The sequence below is a fragment of the Mustelus asterias genome, unplaced genomic scaffold (genome assembly GCF_964213995.1).
Source record: "Mustelus asterias unplaced genomic scaffold, sMusAst1.hap1.1 HAP1_SCAFFOLD_414, whole genome shotgun sequence".
Lineage (NCBI taxonomy): Eukaryota > Metazoa > Chordata > Chondrichthyes > Carcharhiniformes > Triakidae > Mustelus > Mustelus asterias.
The window spans coordinates 51,604-66,914 of record NW_027590369.1 but is presented as its reverse complement, the minus strand read 5'-3'; the positions used below and the strand labels follow the sequence as shown (position 1 = coordinate 66,914).

General features: G+C 45.3%; 1 protein-coding gene across 1 annotated transcript in view; it reads right to left on the bottom strand.

Annotated features, from left to right (window-relative positions):
- Positions 1–5,138: 5,138 nt before the first annotated feature.
- The window catches only part of LOC144486611 (NACHT, LRR and PYD domains-containing protein 3-like), a gene marked incomplete at its 5' end in the record, with an annotated part of 58,099 nt that continues 47,926 nt past the window's right edge, over positions 5,139–15,311 (bottom strand). The window contains 2 exon segments of the mRNA XM_078204656.1: positions 5,139–6,692; positions 10,864–11,031. Coding sequence (XP_078060782.1) covers positions 6,581–6,692; positions 10,864–11,031 — 280 coding nt within the window.

The following is a 15,311-nucleotide window of genomic DNA, read 5'->3' as shown; positions in this document are numbered from 1 at the left end:
TGTCTGGAAGGAGATTGCTGAGGAGGTGCACATGTGTGAGAAAAGTGGTTGGAGTGTCGAAAAAGGACCAATGTCCTGATGTATTCTGGCAAGGTGAATAGCCTGCTGAGTCCAATAAAGAGTATAAAATAGAGATGAGTATTAGAATTTACTCGTCATAAGTCACATTTTGGCTCTATCGGGGAGGTGGTGGCATAATGGTATGTTACTGGACTGGTGCCCCATAGTAATGCTCTGGAGTCACAGATTCAATCCCGCCAATGTTAAAGGTAAAATTTGAATTCAATAAAAAATTTGAATTATTAATCTAATGATCAGGAAACCGTTGCCGACTGTCGGTTAACACCGTTTGGTTCACTGATGCCATTCCTTACCTGGTCTGGCCCACATGTGACTCCAGATCCACAACCACGAGGTTGACTATTAAATGTCCCGTCAGGGGCAATTAGGGATGAGCAACAAATGATGGCCCAGCCAGCGATGCCCACAGCACATTAACAAACAAGAAAGCACCATGCACACTCTTGTATTTAGCTTTGCTAAACATGTTTTCCCTTTCATAAAGTCATGTTGACCCTGATTGATCGTGCAATTATTTTCTAAGTGTTCTGTTATGACATCTTTCATTTCAAAATGATTGGATTTGCCCTGCTATTGCTATCTGTCGAACCGGTTTGTACTTTCCCTTTTTCCCTGAACATCCATTTTTAAATTGCAGAGTTACATTGTCACTTTCTAATCTACAGGAACATTTCCAGAATCTATAGAAGTTTGGACGATGACCATCAATGCATGTAGTATCTCTACAAACACCTCTTTCAACTCTCTGGAATGAAGATAATCAGGCATTAAGTCCCATTAATTTCCCAAGTGCAATTTTTTCCACTAATATAAACAACTGCCCTTTCCTCATTCACACCAGTCCATTGAAGCTCCATTATTTCTGGGACTATTAAAACATTTTCCACGGTGAATGCAGACACAAAAGGGCTGAACTTTACAATAAAAAATCCAAGTCCAGGACGGGCATGAAAATGGGAGCGGATCAGATCCGTTTTCTGTGTGAGTTCAAATCTGCCATCATATGCACTCAGTGCATGAATAAACAGTAATGGTTTCTCACCTGGAGATGGAGGTGGACAGGGCTTATGTCATCTGAACGTTTACTCTCATATTCTATTTTTCTTCCTTGAAATCTTTCTTGGTCGCAGTAATATAGATAGCAAATTAAAATAAACCTTGCAGTTTATATTGACGACGGAAAAGATTTACTCGGATGCTAACAGGACTTGATGGTTTGAGTTATAAGGAGAGGCTGTATAGACTGGGACTTTTTTCTCTGGAGCGTAGGAGGCTGAGGAGTGGTCTTATAGAGATCTATAAAATAATGAGGGACACAGATCAGCGAGATAGTCAATATATTTTCCCAAACGTAAGGGAGTCTAAAACTAGAGGGCATAGGTGAAAGGGGAGAGATACAAAAGTGTCCAGAGGGGCAATTTTTTCACATATAGGGTGGTGAGTGTCTTGAACAAGCTGTCAGAAGTGGTAGTAGACGCGGGTAGAAAGTTGTCTTTAAAAAAACGTTTAGATAGTTACATGGATAAGTTGAGTACAGAGGGATATGGGCCAAATGTGGGGAATTGGGATGAACTTAGGGGTTTAAAAAAAGGGCGGCATGGACACGTTGGGTCGAAGGGCCTGTTTCCATGCTGTAAACCTTTATGACTCTATAATAGCCATGCATCTGTAATGTACTGATTTCAATTGAAGCAGCACAAATGAAGAGTGCTGAATAAGAGCTTCCCAGTGAAGAGGAACATAGAATTTCTACAAAGCAGAGGAATCCATTTGGCTCATTCTGTCTTCTCTAAATGAGAAACTTGCTAATTTCTATATTCCCACTTTCACCCCATGACTATCCGCTTACTTCAGAAAACAGTTTAGACCCATTAGAATGCTTCAATTGAACCTGCATTCAGGAGAATTTCAGCACTGTAGTTTACATTCCACCTACTGTTGTGTGAAATAGTTATAATTATCTCATAATTGTTTCTAGCAACTATTTTAAATGGATTCCTCCCCCATCCCCTTCTCCCACCCCGCTTCTCCCCACCCCCCGCCTCCCTGCTACCCTCCCCCCCTGCCTCCTCCCCTCCCCCCCCGCTCCCCCTGCCCCCCTCCCCCTGCCCTCCCTCCCTGAAATGTTCCGCTACTTTATCCAACCGAAATTCCTTACCAAAAATGCAGCACATCATCGAGCTGACATCTGACTTACAAACATTCAACCCAAACTCTTCACTCTTCTAAACATTGCCACCATTAATGACATTAGATCTTTGATTTTTTAACAACACTTGGAAGCTTTCCTTCATAGGCTCTGCTCTTAACCCCCTTTTGATATGTACCCTTTATTTTACACACTCTCCCATGTTATTCCTAACAAAATGAATTGAAATTCACATATCACCTGTCCACTCATTCCTACAAAGTGTCTCCGACCTCTGAAGTAGCAAATATTATCCTATCATAAAACACAAAAACTAAATCGCGCAGGTGACTATTCGCCCCCTCTAGTCAATACCGACCCTCTGACAGTGCATCTTACCAGGCTCTATCTCTCTCCCCACGATTTTGACAAATGGGCAAATGGTTTCCTGGAACGGTCGAGTGTAGGACGGAGACAGAATCCAACCTAATACGTGTGGCTGAGGCCATCCTGAAAGAAAAGCATGTGGACCAGGTGGGGGCCTTGAACTCACAGTTGGTTCCGGAGCTAACGATGACAAGTGGGCCGAGAACCGAGGAGAGCCCTCGCAGACCGGCAAGCCTTGCCTCTCCATCCCCCGTTGTTAGGGTCACGGAGTCTGAAGTGCACACTGCAGATGAAGCCGCGGATACTCCTCTGCCGCCGGAGGAAGATGGCAATGAGAATGCTGGCGCTCGCGCTGTACGAGATAAGCACCTGTACATACATTTGTGCCATGTTGGATACCGATTTGGAGTAACCGGACCCAGCGTTGAAACGACGCAAGAAACACATGAGGCGCATGAACCGCCAAGATTCCTCGGATTTGGGGGGGGGGGGGGGGTGGAGAGGTGTAATGAATTCAACAAGGTACATGAGGTTGTACTCTCGAAGCATGAACTCCCTGATTGAGGTAATGAATGCCTGTCCAACCAGGAAGCCACCCCTGCGTAGAAAGATGGGAGTGTCAGGACTTCTGACAGTCTGGAGTCTTACTGTGTTCCAGAAAGACGCGAGGAGTGGAATAGAGTTTGTAAATAAAGGCAATCTAGTAAAGGGACACCGGCCTCTGAGGAGTTATTTCGGTAAGAAGTTTAACAACACCAGGTTAAAGTCCAACAGGTTTGTTTGGTAGCAAAAGCTCCGTGTGGCTTTTGCTACCAAATAAACCTGTTGGACTTTAACCTGGTGTTGTTAAACTTCTTACTGTGTTTACCCCAGTCCAACGCCGGCATCTCCACATCATGAGTTATTTCGGAACATACTTCATGTACTATGTCTGGCGATAAAATGGTGAATGCAACAGCGGAGTTTCCTGCTGCAAAATTCGATCCCTGTCAATATTGATCAATATTTACACTTCAGCAGCCGGTTCCCGAAAGCAGACGTGGGAGTTACTGAACGTGTCTGAGGCTCACAAAGAGCAGCGGCTGCAGTAGCTATGAGCCGCCAGCAGATGGTGGTATCACTTTAATCACAAGAGACGGCAGAGAGTCCTGAGTAAATTGAATCCTGTTGTTCACTGCACTCAAAGCATGCTGGGGTCGAGGGCTCCGGCACTCGACCTTGATCGTTAATCACCAAAACATTACATACAATTTTCACTGCCTTTCTGACATAGAACCAGGGCATTCGGTGAAATTACTCTGCTGGTGTGTCTGTTCTGCAGATGTCCCAGTCCACCTTAATAGAAAAACAAAATACTGCGGAGGCTGGAAAACAGAAAATACCACCTTAGTTCATTAAAGCTTGGCAGCATATCCTGTTCTTCTCTCCCTCATGCATTGATTTATTGAACCTCACCATTTTCTTTGTTAGGAAATGGCTCCTGAATTTGTTGGGGGGGTTTATTGTGATTGTTTTTGTTTTCATTCACACTTGCAGTCTCCTCCATGAGTGAAAACATCTTCTCTGCTCCAATTAAAAACTTACATCATTTTAAAAGTCCTTCTCAGCTCACTCCTTAATTTTTTTTATTTTCTATCGAGAAGAAGCATCAAACTGCCCGCTCGCTCCTGCTATTATTAGATAACACAAAAATGCTGAAACATTTGGACACAGTGAGACCTCAACCCCTGGACGAAACGTATTTAACAAATAAATAATTGATCAGTTGTCTGCATTCCTGAAATGAACATTTATTGCCATCTCCTGGTTGCCCTCTGAGAAAGTAATAAGATTAAGAATACATTCTCTGGACTAGAGTCAGAACATTAATTATAGTCCAGAGTTCTGGGCTCAGTCTCTGACCAAACAGAGAGATCCCCGGGTGTGGATTAACTCAACACCGGTTAGCAACAAAAATACTTCGTATCTCTCACCTGCAATGTATAAAAGCATTTTTTCAAGTAAAACGTTTTATATCTGAGCACGTGGGAAGTTTACCCACACCTACCTATCTACAGATAATGGATCTCCACTCTGGGACCCAGGTACAATTTGTCAGACCAGCTCACTGACAATGTAAGATTTCATTCTCTGATGATAACCTTTCACAGGGGAGGTATCAACTGGGCCAGAGCATTGTGACTAGTGCATGAAAATTGCTGGGTCTCGAACCTGAGGACGATGGATCCTTCAAGTCAGCAGCTCAGTGGAGTCTTCAGCAAGGAAACAGTTTCTCCCCCGATCTCAGCTCAGGACTCGGTGAAAGCTGCTCCCACAATCTCAAATAGGATAAAGTGAGAGTTATTCTCACAGTGGTAGACCTGTCTGAGTTTCACCTCCTAAACTATGTCTAGAAGTGAATAATCTTTTTTGACTGAATTGTCTGATAACACCCAGTTCCCACTGAGTCTGAGTTAACTTCAACCCTGAATTCAAATCCCCACAAGCTCCAGTGTGAATGAATTGGGACTTCCTGGTCAAATCTGGAGAGAACAAGTCCGTTACCAAATCATCCGCTGGTAATGTTTATTTAGCTCAATAAAATAATTATCATAATTTTAGCAAGGAGCATACACATAACCAATAAAAATAGTTGTAGTCAGGGTCACTCAGAAATATTAATCAGATACAATTAATAGACACGTAGGTAGCACAATGAATCAGAGAGGGTGTCAGCTAGAATTCGTGATAAGGAATAAGTGGGTGCCAGTGGCTGCATTTCTGGTGTACGTGAAAACCTATAAAAATAATTTATTTTCTTCCTAACACCTGTTCCTTCCACTATATAATGTATCAATTTCTGATCACTCTTTCGTGATGAATTTGACATTTCTGAGTTGTGATTTTTTTTAGATTAAACCGTAGAGTCTTATCCCTCTGTCCTTTGATCAGTCAGCCTGTGCTCCCAGGTGATATCTGACAGCGGTTCATCTTTCTTGTGTGAGCTTGTTGTTCTAATCCGCTCATTCATGATTACAAATTGCTTCCTATTCTTGATGTCTTAAGTCTGATTAATATTTTCAAGTATTGTGGAGGTTTGTCCCCTTCTCAGGCCGGAAAAGACTTCGCACAAATCATTGCTGTGGATCGAGTTTATTGACAGCAAGTAAGGGTAAGTTGATTCAGTTTTTAGTTTCACAGCTTTCTTACTGAGTGAAATTAGAAAAACATTGAGACTTTCAGTCTAATTCCCCAGTTGCACAATCTACTGGAACCTCCCCAACAGGACACACTCTCTGGGTCAGGCGTTCTTTGGGCGCTTGTCCCTTTTGGAGAGTGGGATCCATCCCAGCTGAACAGACCCTGTCTCCATCCTGAACTCGCGCCATGTTCACTTCCCAGCAGGGTGACTGGGCGCTGATACTGAGCACGAACCCTGGATGTATTACGCAAAAACATAGGAAGACTGGGTATAATTGTCAGTGTCACACAGACTGTTTTTTTTTCTGTCTGTATATTTGCCCAGTGCCCAATTGGGGAGCTTACAACCCCAGATATCCAGCACTAGCAGGGCTGTGGAGCTGGGCGGATGAGTCTTATGACTCTTTCACTGAGTCTCTGTTTATCAATTGTTCCAAGAATCAGAGCAGCAATGTTTACAGAACAGGCCCTTCGGCCCACGATGTTGTGCCGAGCTTTATCTGAAACCAAGATCAAGCTATCCCACTCCCTATAATTCTGGTGTGCTCTATGTGCCTATCCAATAACCGCTTAAATGTTCCTAAAGTGTCTGACTCCACTATCACTGCAGGCAGTCCATTCCACACCCCAGTTTGTCAACTGAAATATTCAGAGAATGCCAGCAGCAATGTTTAAAAATTGAAATGCTCACTGAATAAGAGCAGCAATGCTTAAAAATTGAGACGTTCTGAGAATGAGAGCAGCGACGTTTATAAATTGAACTGTTCCCAGAATGAGAGCAGCAATCATTATGCATTGAAATGTTCAGGGAGCAAAAGTAGGAATGTTAATAAGTTCCACCCTCAGTCCTGGTCTGAATCCCTGCAGCGACTTCAGCTCATCTCTTCCATTTAAGCTGAATTGATTCCATTCCAGCCTGAAACAGATTCAAGATAAAACATGAAATAAACGGATTGAACAAGTGTAAATAAAAGGAGAATGGAGTTGATGGGATAAATCTTCAGAAGCTGATATGGGGACCTTGTTGACATCTTGACACACAGATCGATTTGGGCATTGTCCCAGCGGTTCAAATTTCTAATGGGGAATTTCTCGGCTGCTCAGCACGCTGTGTGAATGTCTGAGATACATTCGGGTATGTGTGACTGATGATTTCTTTTCAGTGGGCGCTGACCCTGAATGCGAAACGCGCTCCTGCCCACTGTGGTTTCGAGAGCACAATTTCACACTGGCTGGTCCAAAAACAGAATGAGGATTGCTAGAGTGGGCACGAAAATGGGATAAAAGTGAGGGTGTGGGGCTGCCGCTTCTACTGTGCTGCTCTGGGTTGGGGGTATGGGGAGGGTGGGTGGCAGCCGCTGCACAGCTGTCTGAGGGAGCAGCAGAAGTGTGAAATATTAATAGCCATGCAGTAACCATGCAGTCAGAGTCCAGGCAAAACATTCAAATACAAACTTCAGTCCCCAGGCACATTTTTTAAAAATTGCATTTCAGCCTAGACACTTCATTCCCCCTCCTCCACCCCATCAAGGTTGAACCAAGAAAGTAAAGGTTGCCTGGCCCCTCGGTTGAACGTCAACTGTATCGAAAGTAGATGGGCCTTGACAAATTGCATTCAATTGGCCTTTTTTGGGCTGAATTGCCGTCTTTATTGACAACAAGTGTGATTCTTGTTCCTATTTAACGAACGAAGCTTTGTGCTACTGTGCGATGATGGTGAAATCCACACCCCACATCTTTTCACCCAATTGCAGGAACTTTCAGGGTGGGTGGCCGCCCGCACGAGCAAATTCAAATTCTGGCCCAGGGATAGATTGGTGGCACGGTGGTTAGTAGTGCTGCCTCACAGCGCCAGGGGCCTAGGTTCGAATCCCGGCTTGGGTAACTGCCTGTGTGGAGTTTGCACGTTCTTTCCGTGTCTGTGTGGGTTTCCTCTGGGTGGTGCTGTTTCCTCCCACAGTCCAAAGATGTGCAGCTTGGCTGATTGGCCGTGCTAAATTGATTCTAGTGTCAAGGAGGATTAACAGGGTAAATGTGTGAGGTTACAGGACTAAGGCCTGGGTGGGATTGTGGTCGGTGCAGACCTGATGGGCCGAATGGCCTCATTCTGTACCGATTGTAGATCTGTATGATTCTAGATCTGTAGAACTTACCTAGATAGTGACACAGGAAATGTTCGTCAGTGTAAAACCTAAATAAATCCATAATCCGAGTCCCTAACCAGCCCAAATCTGCCTGACTAGCACCCCTCCCCCGCGCCCCACGGCTACCCCTAATCCACTTCAACTACCTCCTCCAACCCTACTTACTTCTGATACCCTGCAACTACCACCATGACCAAATAAAACCACACCACCAGTCCACCCTTCATCCACCTCAACTAGCCGTCCACTAACCAACAACCTAACTGCACTTTCTATCTGACTGCAACCACGCCTATGTTGATGATCCAATTCCTTGATGATCTAATATGACCCATAACCCCACACTTAAATACCCAACCAGCCTCCTACCAATGAAAATCACCCCGTCAACATCCCCCAACACAACCACCCGAATGCAAGTGAATAGTCTCCTGACCAGGGACTATCTGCACACTGCCCTCACTTTCACCCAACTAACCATCCAAGATTTTGCAACTACCACACTGGCCATCTCGTCATCCGTCAACTTACCATTCACCCACTTACCTTCCTCACCCACCCTATCAACAAACCGCTTCCTTCAACCATCAAATAACATTCATTAATCTGACCATTTTGCAGCCACTGCTGTAAATAGGATCAATGCTTTTTCTTCTCCGCCTCTACTCTGCTCTGATGGAGCTCCCCGGGGTCAGTGTGCTGTAAATAGGGTGTATTCTCTCTCTTCCCCGACTCTACTCTGCTCTGATGGAGCTCCCTGGCGTCACTGTGCTGTAAATAGGGTGTATTCTCTCTCTTCTCCGACTCTACTCTGCTCTGATGGAGCTCCCCGGGGTCACTGTGCTGTAAATAGGGTGTATTCTCTCTCTTCTCCGACTCTACTCTGCTCTGATGGAGCTCCCCGGGGTCAGTGTGCTGTAAATAGGGTGTATTCTCTCTCTTCTCCGACTCTACTCTGCTCTGATGGAGCTCCCTGGCGTCACTGTGCTGTAAATAGGGTGTATTCTCTCTCTTCTCCGACTCTACTCTGCTCTGATGGAGCTCCCCGGGGTCACTGTGCTGTAAATAGGGTGTATTCTCTCTCTTCTCCGACTCTACTCTGCTCTGATGGAGCTCCCCGGGGTCACTGCTGTAAATAGGGTGTATTCTCTCTCTTCTCCGACTCTACTCTGCTCTGATGGAGCTCCCTGGCGTCACTGTGCTGTAAATAGGGTGTATTCTCTCTCTTCTCCGACTCTACTCTGCTCTGATGGAGCTCCCCGGGGTCACTGTGCTGTAAATAGGGTGTATTCTCTCTCTTCTCCGACTCTACTCTGCTCTGATGGAGCTCCCCGGGGTCACTGTGCTGTAAATAGGGTGTATTCTCTCTCGTCTCCGCCTCTACTCTGCTCTGATGGAGCTCCCCGGGGTCACTGTGCTGTAAATAGGGTGTATTCTCTCTCGTCTCCGCCTCTACTCTGCTCTGATGGAGCTCCCCGGGGTCACTGTGCTGTAAATAGGGTGTATTCTCTCTCGTCTCCGCCTCTACTCTGCTCTGATGAAGCTCCCGGGGTCACTGTGCTGTAAATAGGGTGTATTCTCTCTCGTCTCCGCCTCTACTCTGCTCTGATGGAGCTCCTGGCGTCACTGTTGTGTAAATAGGGAGTGTGCTCTCTCTTCCCCGACTCTACTCTGCTCCGATGGAGCTCCCCGGGGTTATGTGCTGCAAGTACGGTGTGTGCCCTCTCCTCCCTAACTCTACTCTGCTCCAGTGGATCTACACAGTAAGAAGTTTAACAACACCAGGTTAAAGTCCAACAGGTTTATTTGGTAGCAAAAGCCACAGCAGCTTTCGGAGCTCTAAGCCCCTACTTCAGGTGAGTGGGAATTCTGTTCACAAACAGAGCTTATAAAGACACAGACTCAATTTATATGAATAATGGTTGGAATGCGAATACTTACAAATAATCAAGTCTTTAAGAAACAAAACAATGTGAGTGGAGAGAGCATCAAGACAGGCTAAAAATATGTGTATTGTCTCCAGACAAGACAGCCAGTGAAACTCTGCAGGTCCACGCAACTGTGGGAGTTACAAATAGTGTGACATGAACCCAATATCCCGGTTGATGCCGTCCTCGTGTGTGCGGAACTTGGCTATCAGTTTCTGCTCAGCGACTCTGCGCTGTCGTGTAAATAGGGTGTATTCTCTCTCTTCTCCGACTCTACTCTGCTCTGATGGAGCTCCCCGGGGTCACTGCTGTAAATAGGGTAGCACAGCGCAGAGTCGCTGAGCAGAAACTGATAGCCAGGTTCCGCACACACGAGGACGGCCTCAACCGGGATATTGGATTCATGTCACACTATTTGTAACTCCCACAGTTGCGTGGACCTGCAGAGTTTCACTGGCTATCTTGTCTGGAGACAATACACATCTCTTTAGCCTGTCTTGATGGTCCCTCCACTCACATTGTTTGGTTTCTTAAAGACTTGATTATTTGTAAGTATTCGCATTCCAACTATTATTCATGTAAATTGAGTCTGTGTCTTTATATGCTCTGTTTGTGAACAGAATTCCCACTCACCTGAAGAAGGGGCTTAGAGCTCCGAAAGCTTGTGTGGCTTTTGCTACCAAATAAACCTGTTGGACTTTAACCTGGTGTTGTTAAACTTCTTACTGTGTTTACCCCACTTCAACGCCGGCATCTCCACACCAATGGATCTACTCAGGGTCATTGTGCTGTAAATATGGTGTCTACTCTCTTTTCTCCCACCTGATTTGATTTGACTCTGCTCTAATGGAGTTCCCCAGCGTCTCTGTGCAGGAGATCTTGAGTGGGAAATGGAGCAGTTTCAGATTGGGAGAATGTTCATGCACAGCGGCAATCTGCTTTGAAAGTTCAGGTCGATTTACATTTTAAAATCCAATTTAAATTTTAATGATTATTTTAAATAACATAAACTCACCCAATCAGTTGTAGACTCCTGCAATTCTGTATGAGGCGGCAGAGTGGAGGGACAGATTGGTCTGTGAATGAGTTTGATCCCAGGTTCAGAATCTTCAGTGACTCATTTGTGCTGAGAACGGAGGCGAGATCCTCAGTGCAAGAATCTGTGAGAGCGTTTCTATACAGACTGGGGATCAGAGAGAGAGAGAAACATAACATGAATCAGAGTAAATCACAAGTCATTTAAATAATACTGTTAATAACAAAAATAATGAATATTGTGACACATTTGAAAAGCACAATTTGCATTTCTATAGAATGAGGAAATACTCTTAATGTTGAAAATGAAACATCAGTAGAATTAACTGGAAATGCTCAGCAGGTAAATACTGGTGAAGAAAGAAACAGGTTGAAAGTTTGAGCGTTCATTGGAATTGGGAAATGACAGTGAATTGAGGGGTTTGAAGTGACAACGGTGGGTGGCTGTGGCAGAAATGAAGAAAGGACAACATGGAATTACAGGAGTGATTTAGTGACAAAAAAGTGATGATGGGACCAGACCAAATCACAAGGTTCCCATTTCCTTAGTCGGAGTGGCTCGGGAGGGACATGGGATGGTCAGTGGTTTGGGAATGCAGTTTGTGGTGAGGTTGAAGATAATGGCTGTGATTTTACCAGAAGCTCTGAAATCCCAACATGGGGAGTGTGTCCGTGTGGGCAGGATAGGCAGAGCTATGAAGGTGATACTGTCACAGGTGGACAAGTAACAGTTGGCAGGCAGAGGAGCTGTCCACTCAGGCAGCGTGGGCAGGTGGCAGTCCCGGTTCAGACAATGGCAGCACCACCTCCAAGACAGCCAGCAGGAGTTTCAGCTCTGGAGGGGGCAAGGATGGAGCTCTGCTAACTGAATGAAGGGCGTAAATGACAGAATGCAGATCAAACGTTGCCCCTCAATTAATATTGCCTCGCTGGAGGGTCTCCTGCCAGCTGCTCGGGCTCGAATGGAGGTCCTGTTCCCTCAAGATGGGAGGAGATTATCCCATCGACACAGCCTGGCTGGAAGGAGATTGCTGAGGAGGTGCACATGTGTGAGAAAAGTGGTTGCAGTGCGGAAAAAGGATCAATGTCCTGATGTATTCTGACAAGGTGAATACCCTGCTGAGTACAATAACGAGTATTAAATATCGATGAGTATTTCAATTTAATCGTCATAAGTCACATTTTGGTTCTATCGGGGGAGGTGGTGGCATAATGGTATGTTACTGGACTGGTGCCCCATAGTAATGCTCTGGAGTCACAGATTCAACCCTGCCACTGTTAAAGGTGAAATGTGAATTCAATACAACATTTGAATTAACACTCTAATGATCACGAAGCCGTTGTCGATAGTCGTTCAACACTATTTGGTTCACTGATGCCTTTCCTTACCTGGTCTGGCCCACATGTGACTCCAGATCCACAACCGCGAGGTTGACTATTAAATGTCCGGTCAGCGGCAATTAGGGATGAGCAACAAATGCTGGCCCAGCCAGCGACGGCCACATCACATTAACAAACAAGAAAGCACCATCCAAATTATTGTATTCAAAATCCATTGCGTAACTGAGATTCAGGAAAAATGCTCCGGAGGCCTCATTGAGGGGCTTCGAGGGTCACATTCATCCCTTCGTCAACACGTTGGACAACCATGGGCTTGTACACGTGTTAGACGTGTGCGTAACAATTGAAATTTGTGTTTGGAAAGAAAGCAAAGAACACAAGGGAACGAGCCAAGAAGACTGGAGACGTCCAGATTTTGCCATCCTTACACCAAAGGATGATGAGTTGCTGGATCAGGAAAGCTTGGGGGCACAGCGGACAATCGCTGCTGGTGAGATGGTTGTGGAGCTGAGAGTGAATGGCCTAATGAATGGGTACAGGTAGCCTCTTGTGAGGAGAAGTAATAGTTTTTGTGTGTCCAGCACTGGTCACAAAGAGCAGTCTGAAGGATGTTTTGTAATAATAACAGAATAACTAGGAGTAGCAATAGGCCATTCAGCCCCTCGTTTCAGATCCATCATTCGATCGCTTATTGGCTGATCTTACTGTGGTTCACACTTCGTTTCCTAATTGTCCCCTATAAACTTTGATACCCTTGTCAATCCGAAATCTATCTTAACTCAGTCTTGAACATATTCAGTGACCCTGCAAAAACACTTTGAAAATGAAAAAAAAAACATGCATAAGTTCCCCCTTATCCATTCTGCTGGTTACATCCCTCCGAACATCCAACAGCTTTCATAACGTCATGTTAACCCTGACTGATCCTGCAATTGTTTCCTAAGTGTTCTGGTATGACATCTTTCATTTCAGAAGTATAGGATTTGCCCTGCTATTGCTATCAGTCGAACCGGTTTGTACTTTCCATTTTTCTCTGAACATCCATTTTTAAATTGCAGAGTTACATTGTCACTTTCTAATCTACAGGAATATTTCCAGAATCTATAGAAGTTTGGACGATGACCATCAATGCATGTAGTATCTCTACAAACACCTCTTTCAACTCTCTGGAATGAAGATAATCAGGCATTAAGTCCCATTAATTTCCCGAGTGCAATTTTTCCACTAATATAAACAACTGCCCTTTCCTCATTCACACCAGTCCATTGAAGCTCCATTATTTCTGGGACTTTTAAAACATTTTCCACGGTGAATGCAGACACAAAAGGGCTGAACTTTACAATAAAAAATCCAAGTCCAGGACGGGCATGAAAATGGGAGCGGATCAGATCCGTTTTCTGTGTGAGTTCAAATCTGCCATCATATGCACTCAGTGCATGAATAAACAGTAATGGTTTCTCACCTGTAGATGGAGGTGGACAGGGCTTATGTCATCTGAACGTTGGCTGAGAGCAGGGAAGGCCGTCATTGTGCATGCGCAGGTCTCAAGCATCACAAATCTGTCACTCAGTCTATGCTGCTCTCAGCCAGCCTGAATGGCTGAAACACCGCCTCCCCCCCTCCCCCCCCCCCCCCCCCCACCCCCGCCATTCCCCACCTACTGCGATGGCACGCGACCAATCCTGACCCCACGACCCACCGGGAACAGTACCCTTTCACTTCTCTCCCCCCATGATCGGCCACCCATCTTAACCCTCCCTCACCCCTTAATAGGGTGCCTGACTCCCCCCAACACGATCGCTGGTCCAAGCCCCACCCATGGCCATTCCTGATTGACCCCCTCTCTCTACCACCAATCCCAATGCAGAATACACAGCGGTTCCGCCCTCCCTCCATCTCACAGATCCCAATGCAGAGTGCACAGCGTGTCCCCACGCCCCACCCAACGACTGATGGCGCCCAACCTCGCCGGTCTGCCCCTGCCCCCTTGAAACAGACTGCCGCCTGGTGGACATTGCAAGGTTGTCAGGTTGGTGGTGCCAAGCTGGTACGTCCAAAATGGCACCCCCCCCCCCCTCCGCGCCCCTTGTCCCCGGCGGCCCCAGGGGACTCAATGGTTTCCACTTCTGCCGGCGTGGGCATCATGCTGGTCACCATTGGTGGGGACTAGCTTTGTTTCTCACCGGAGACAAACTCTCGTCTGAGGGTCACAGAGGAAAATGACCCCGGATATTTTCTTCCTAGACTCATTAATTCAAGGAAAATGAGGTTTAAATGTTATTTTTTTAAAAATCAACCCTGTTCCAGAAATGGCTGATCACGCTGGATATCTGGTACTGATAAGATCGCGAGAGGCGCGAAATCGGGAGTGAACCTTACTTTTCTGCCCTGTCAGCATCTTACCGGCTCGGCCCATGCATCGGCCGGTGCGGCACAACGGTGAAATCGCCCCCCAAAGTAAGTACTTGAGTCTCTCCTATTACTTTATTCGTTTTATACATTTTACTGACTTCGTTTGTGTTGGATCCACATTTGTTTGCGCGAATCTTTTGATATTTATGTTTGTATAAAATCTTTCAGAGTTTGTTTTTAATGTTTCTCACTCGTTTACTCTCATATTCTATTTTTCCTTCCTTGAACTTTCTCTTGCTCCACCCTTGCAGAATTCTCAGCCTTATGATTTTAGCATATCTTCTTTTCATCTAACACAATCCTTGATTTTATTCATCACCATTGGTGGGAACACTTCTGTTGATTTTCATCACATTAAATCAATGTATTTTTGTTGAAAACGCTACACCTTTTACGTACCTCAATGGGAATTCGGATCAATGTGAACTTAGGATATTTTTTTTCGACACAGACACTTTAATTGGCTAAGCTGTCGCAATGCTAACGTGCTATTTGTGCTCCGGATCACTTGCTGAACTGCTTAACAACTTTTAGTCATTGACGTGGCAGGACACCCAGATCCCTTTGTATCAGAGAGTTGCCATCTCTCTCCATTCAATTGTCTAATGCTTTTCTATTCTTCCTGACAAAGTGGACAAGCTCCACCTTCTCACATTAAAGTCCTTCAGCTAATAT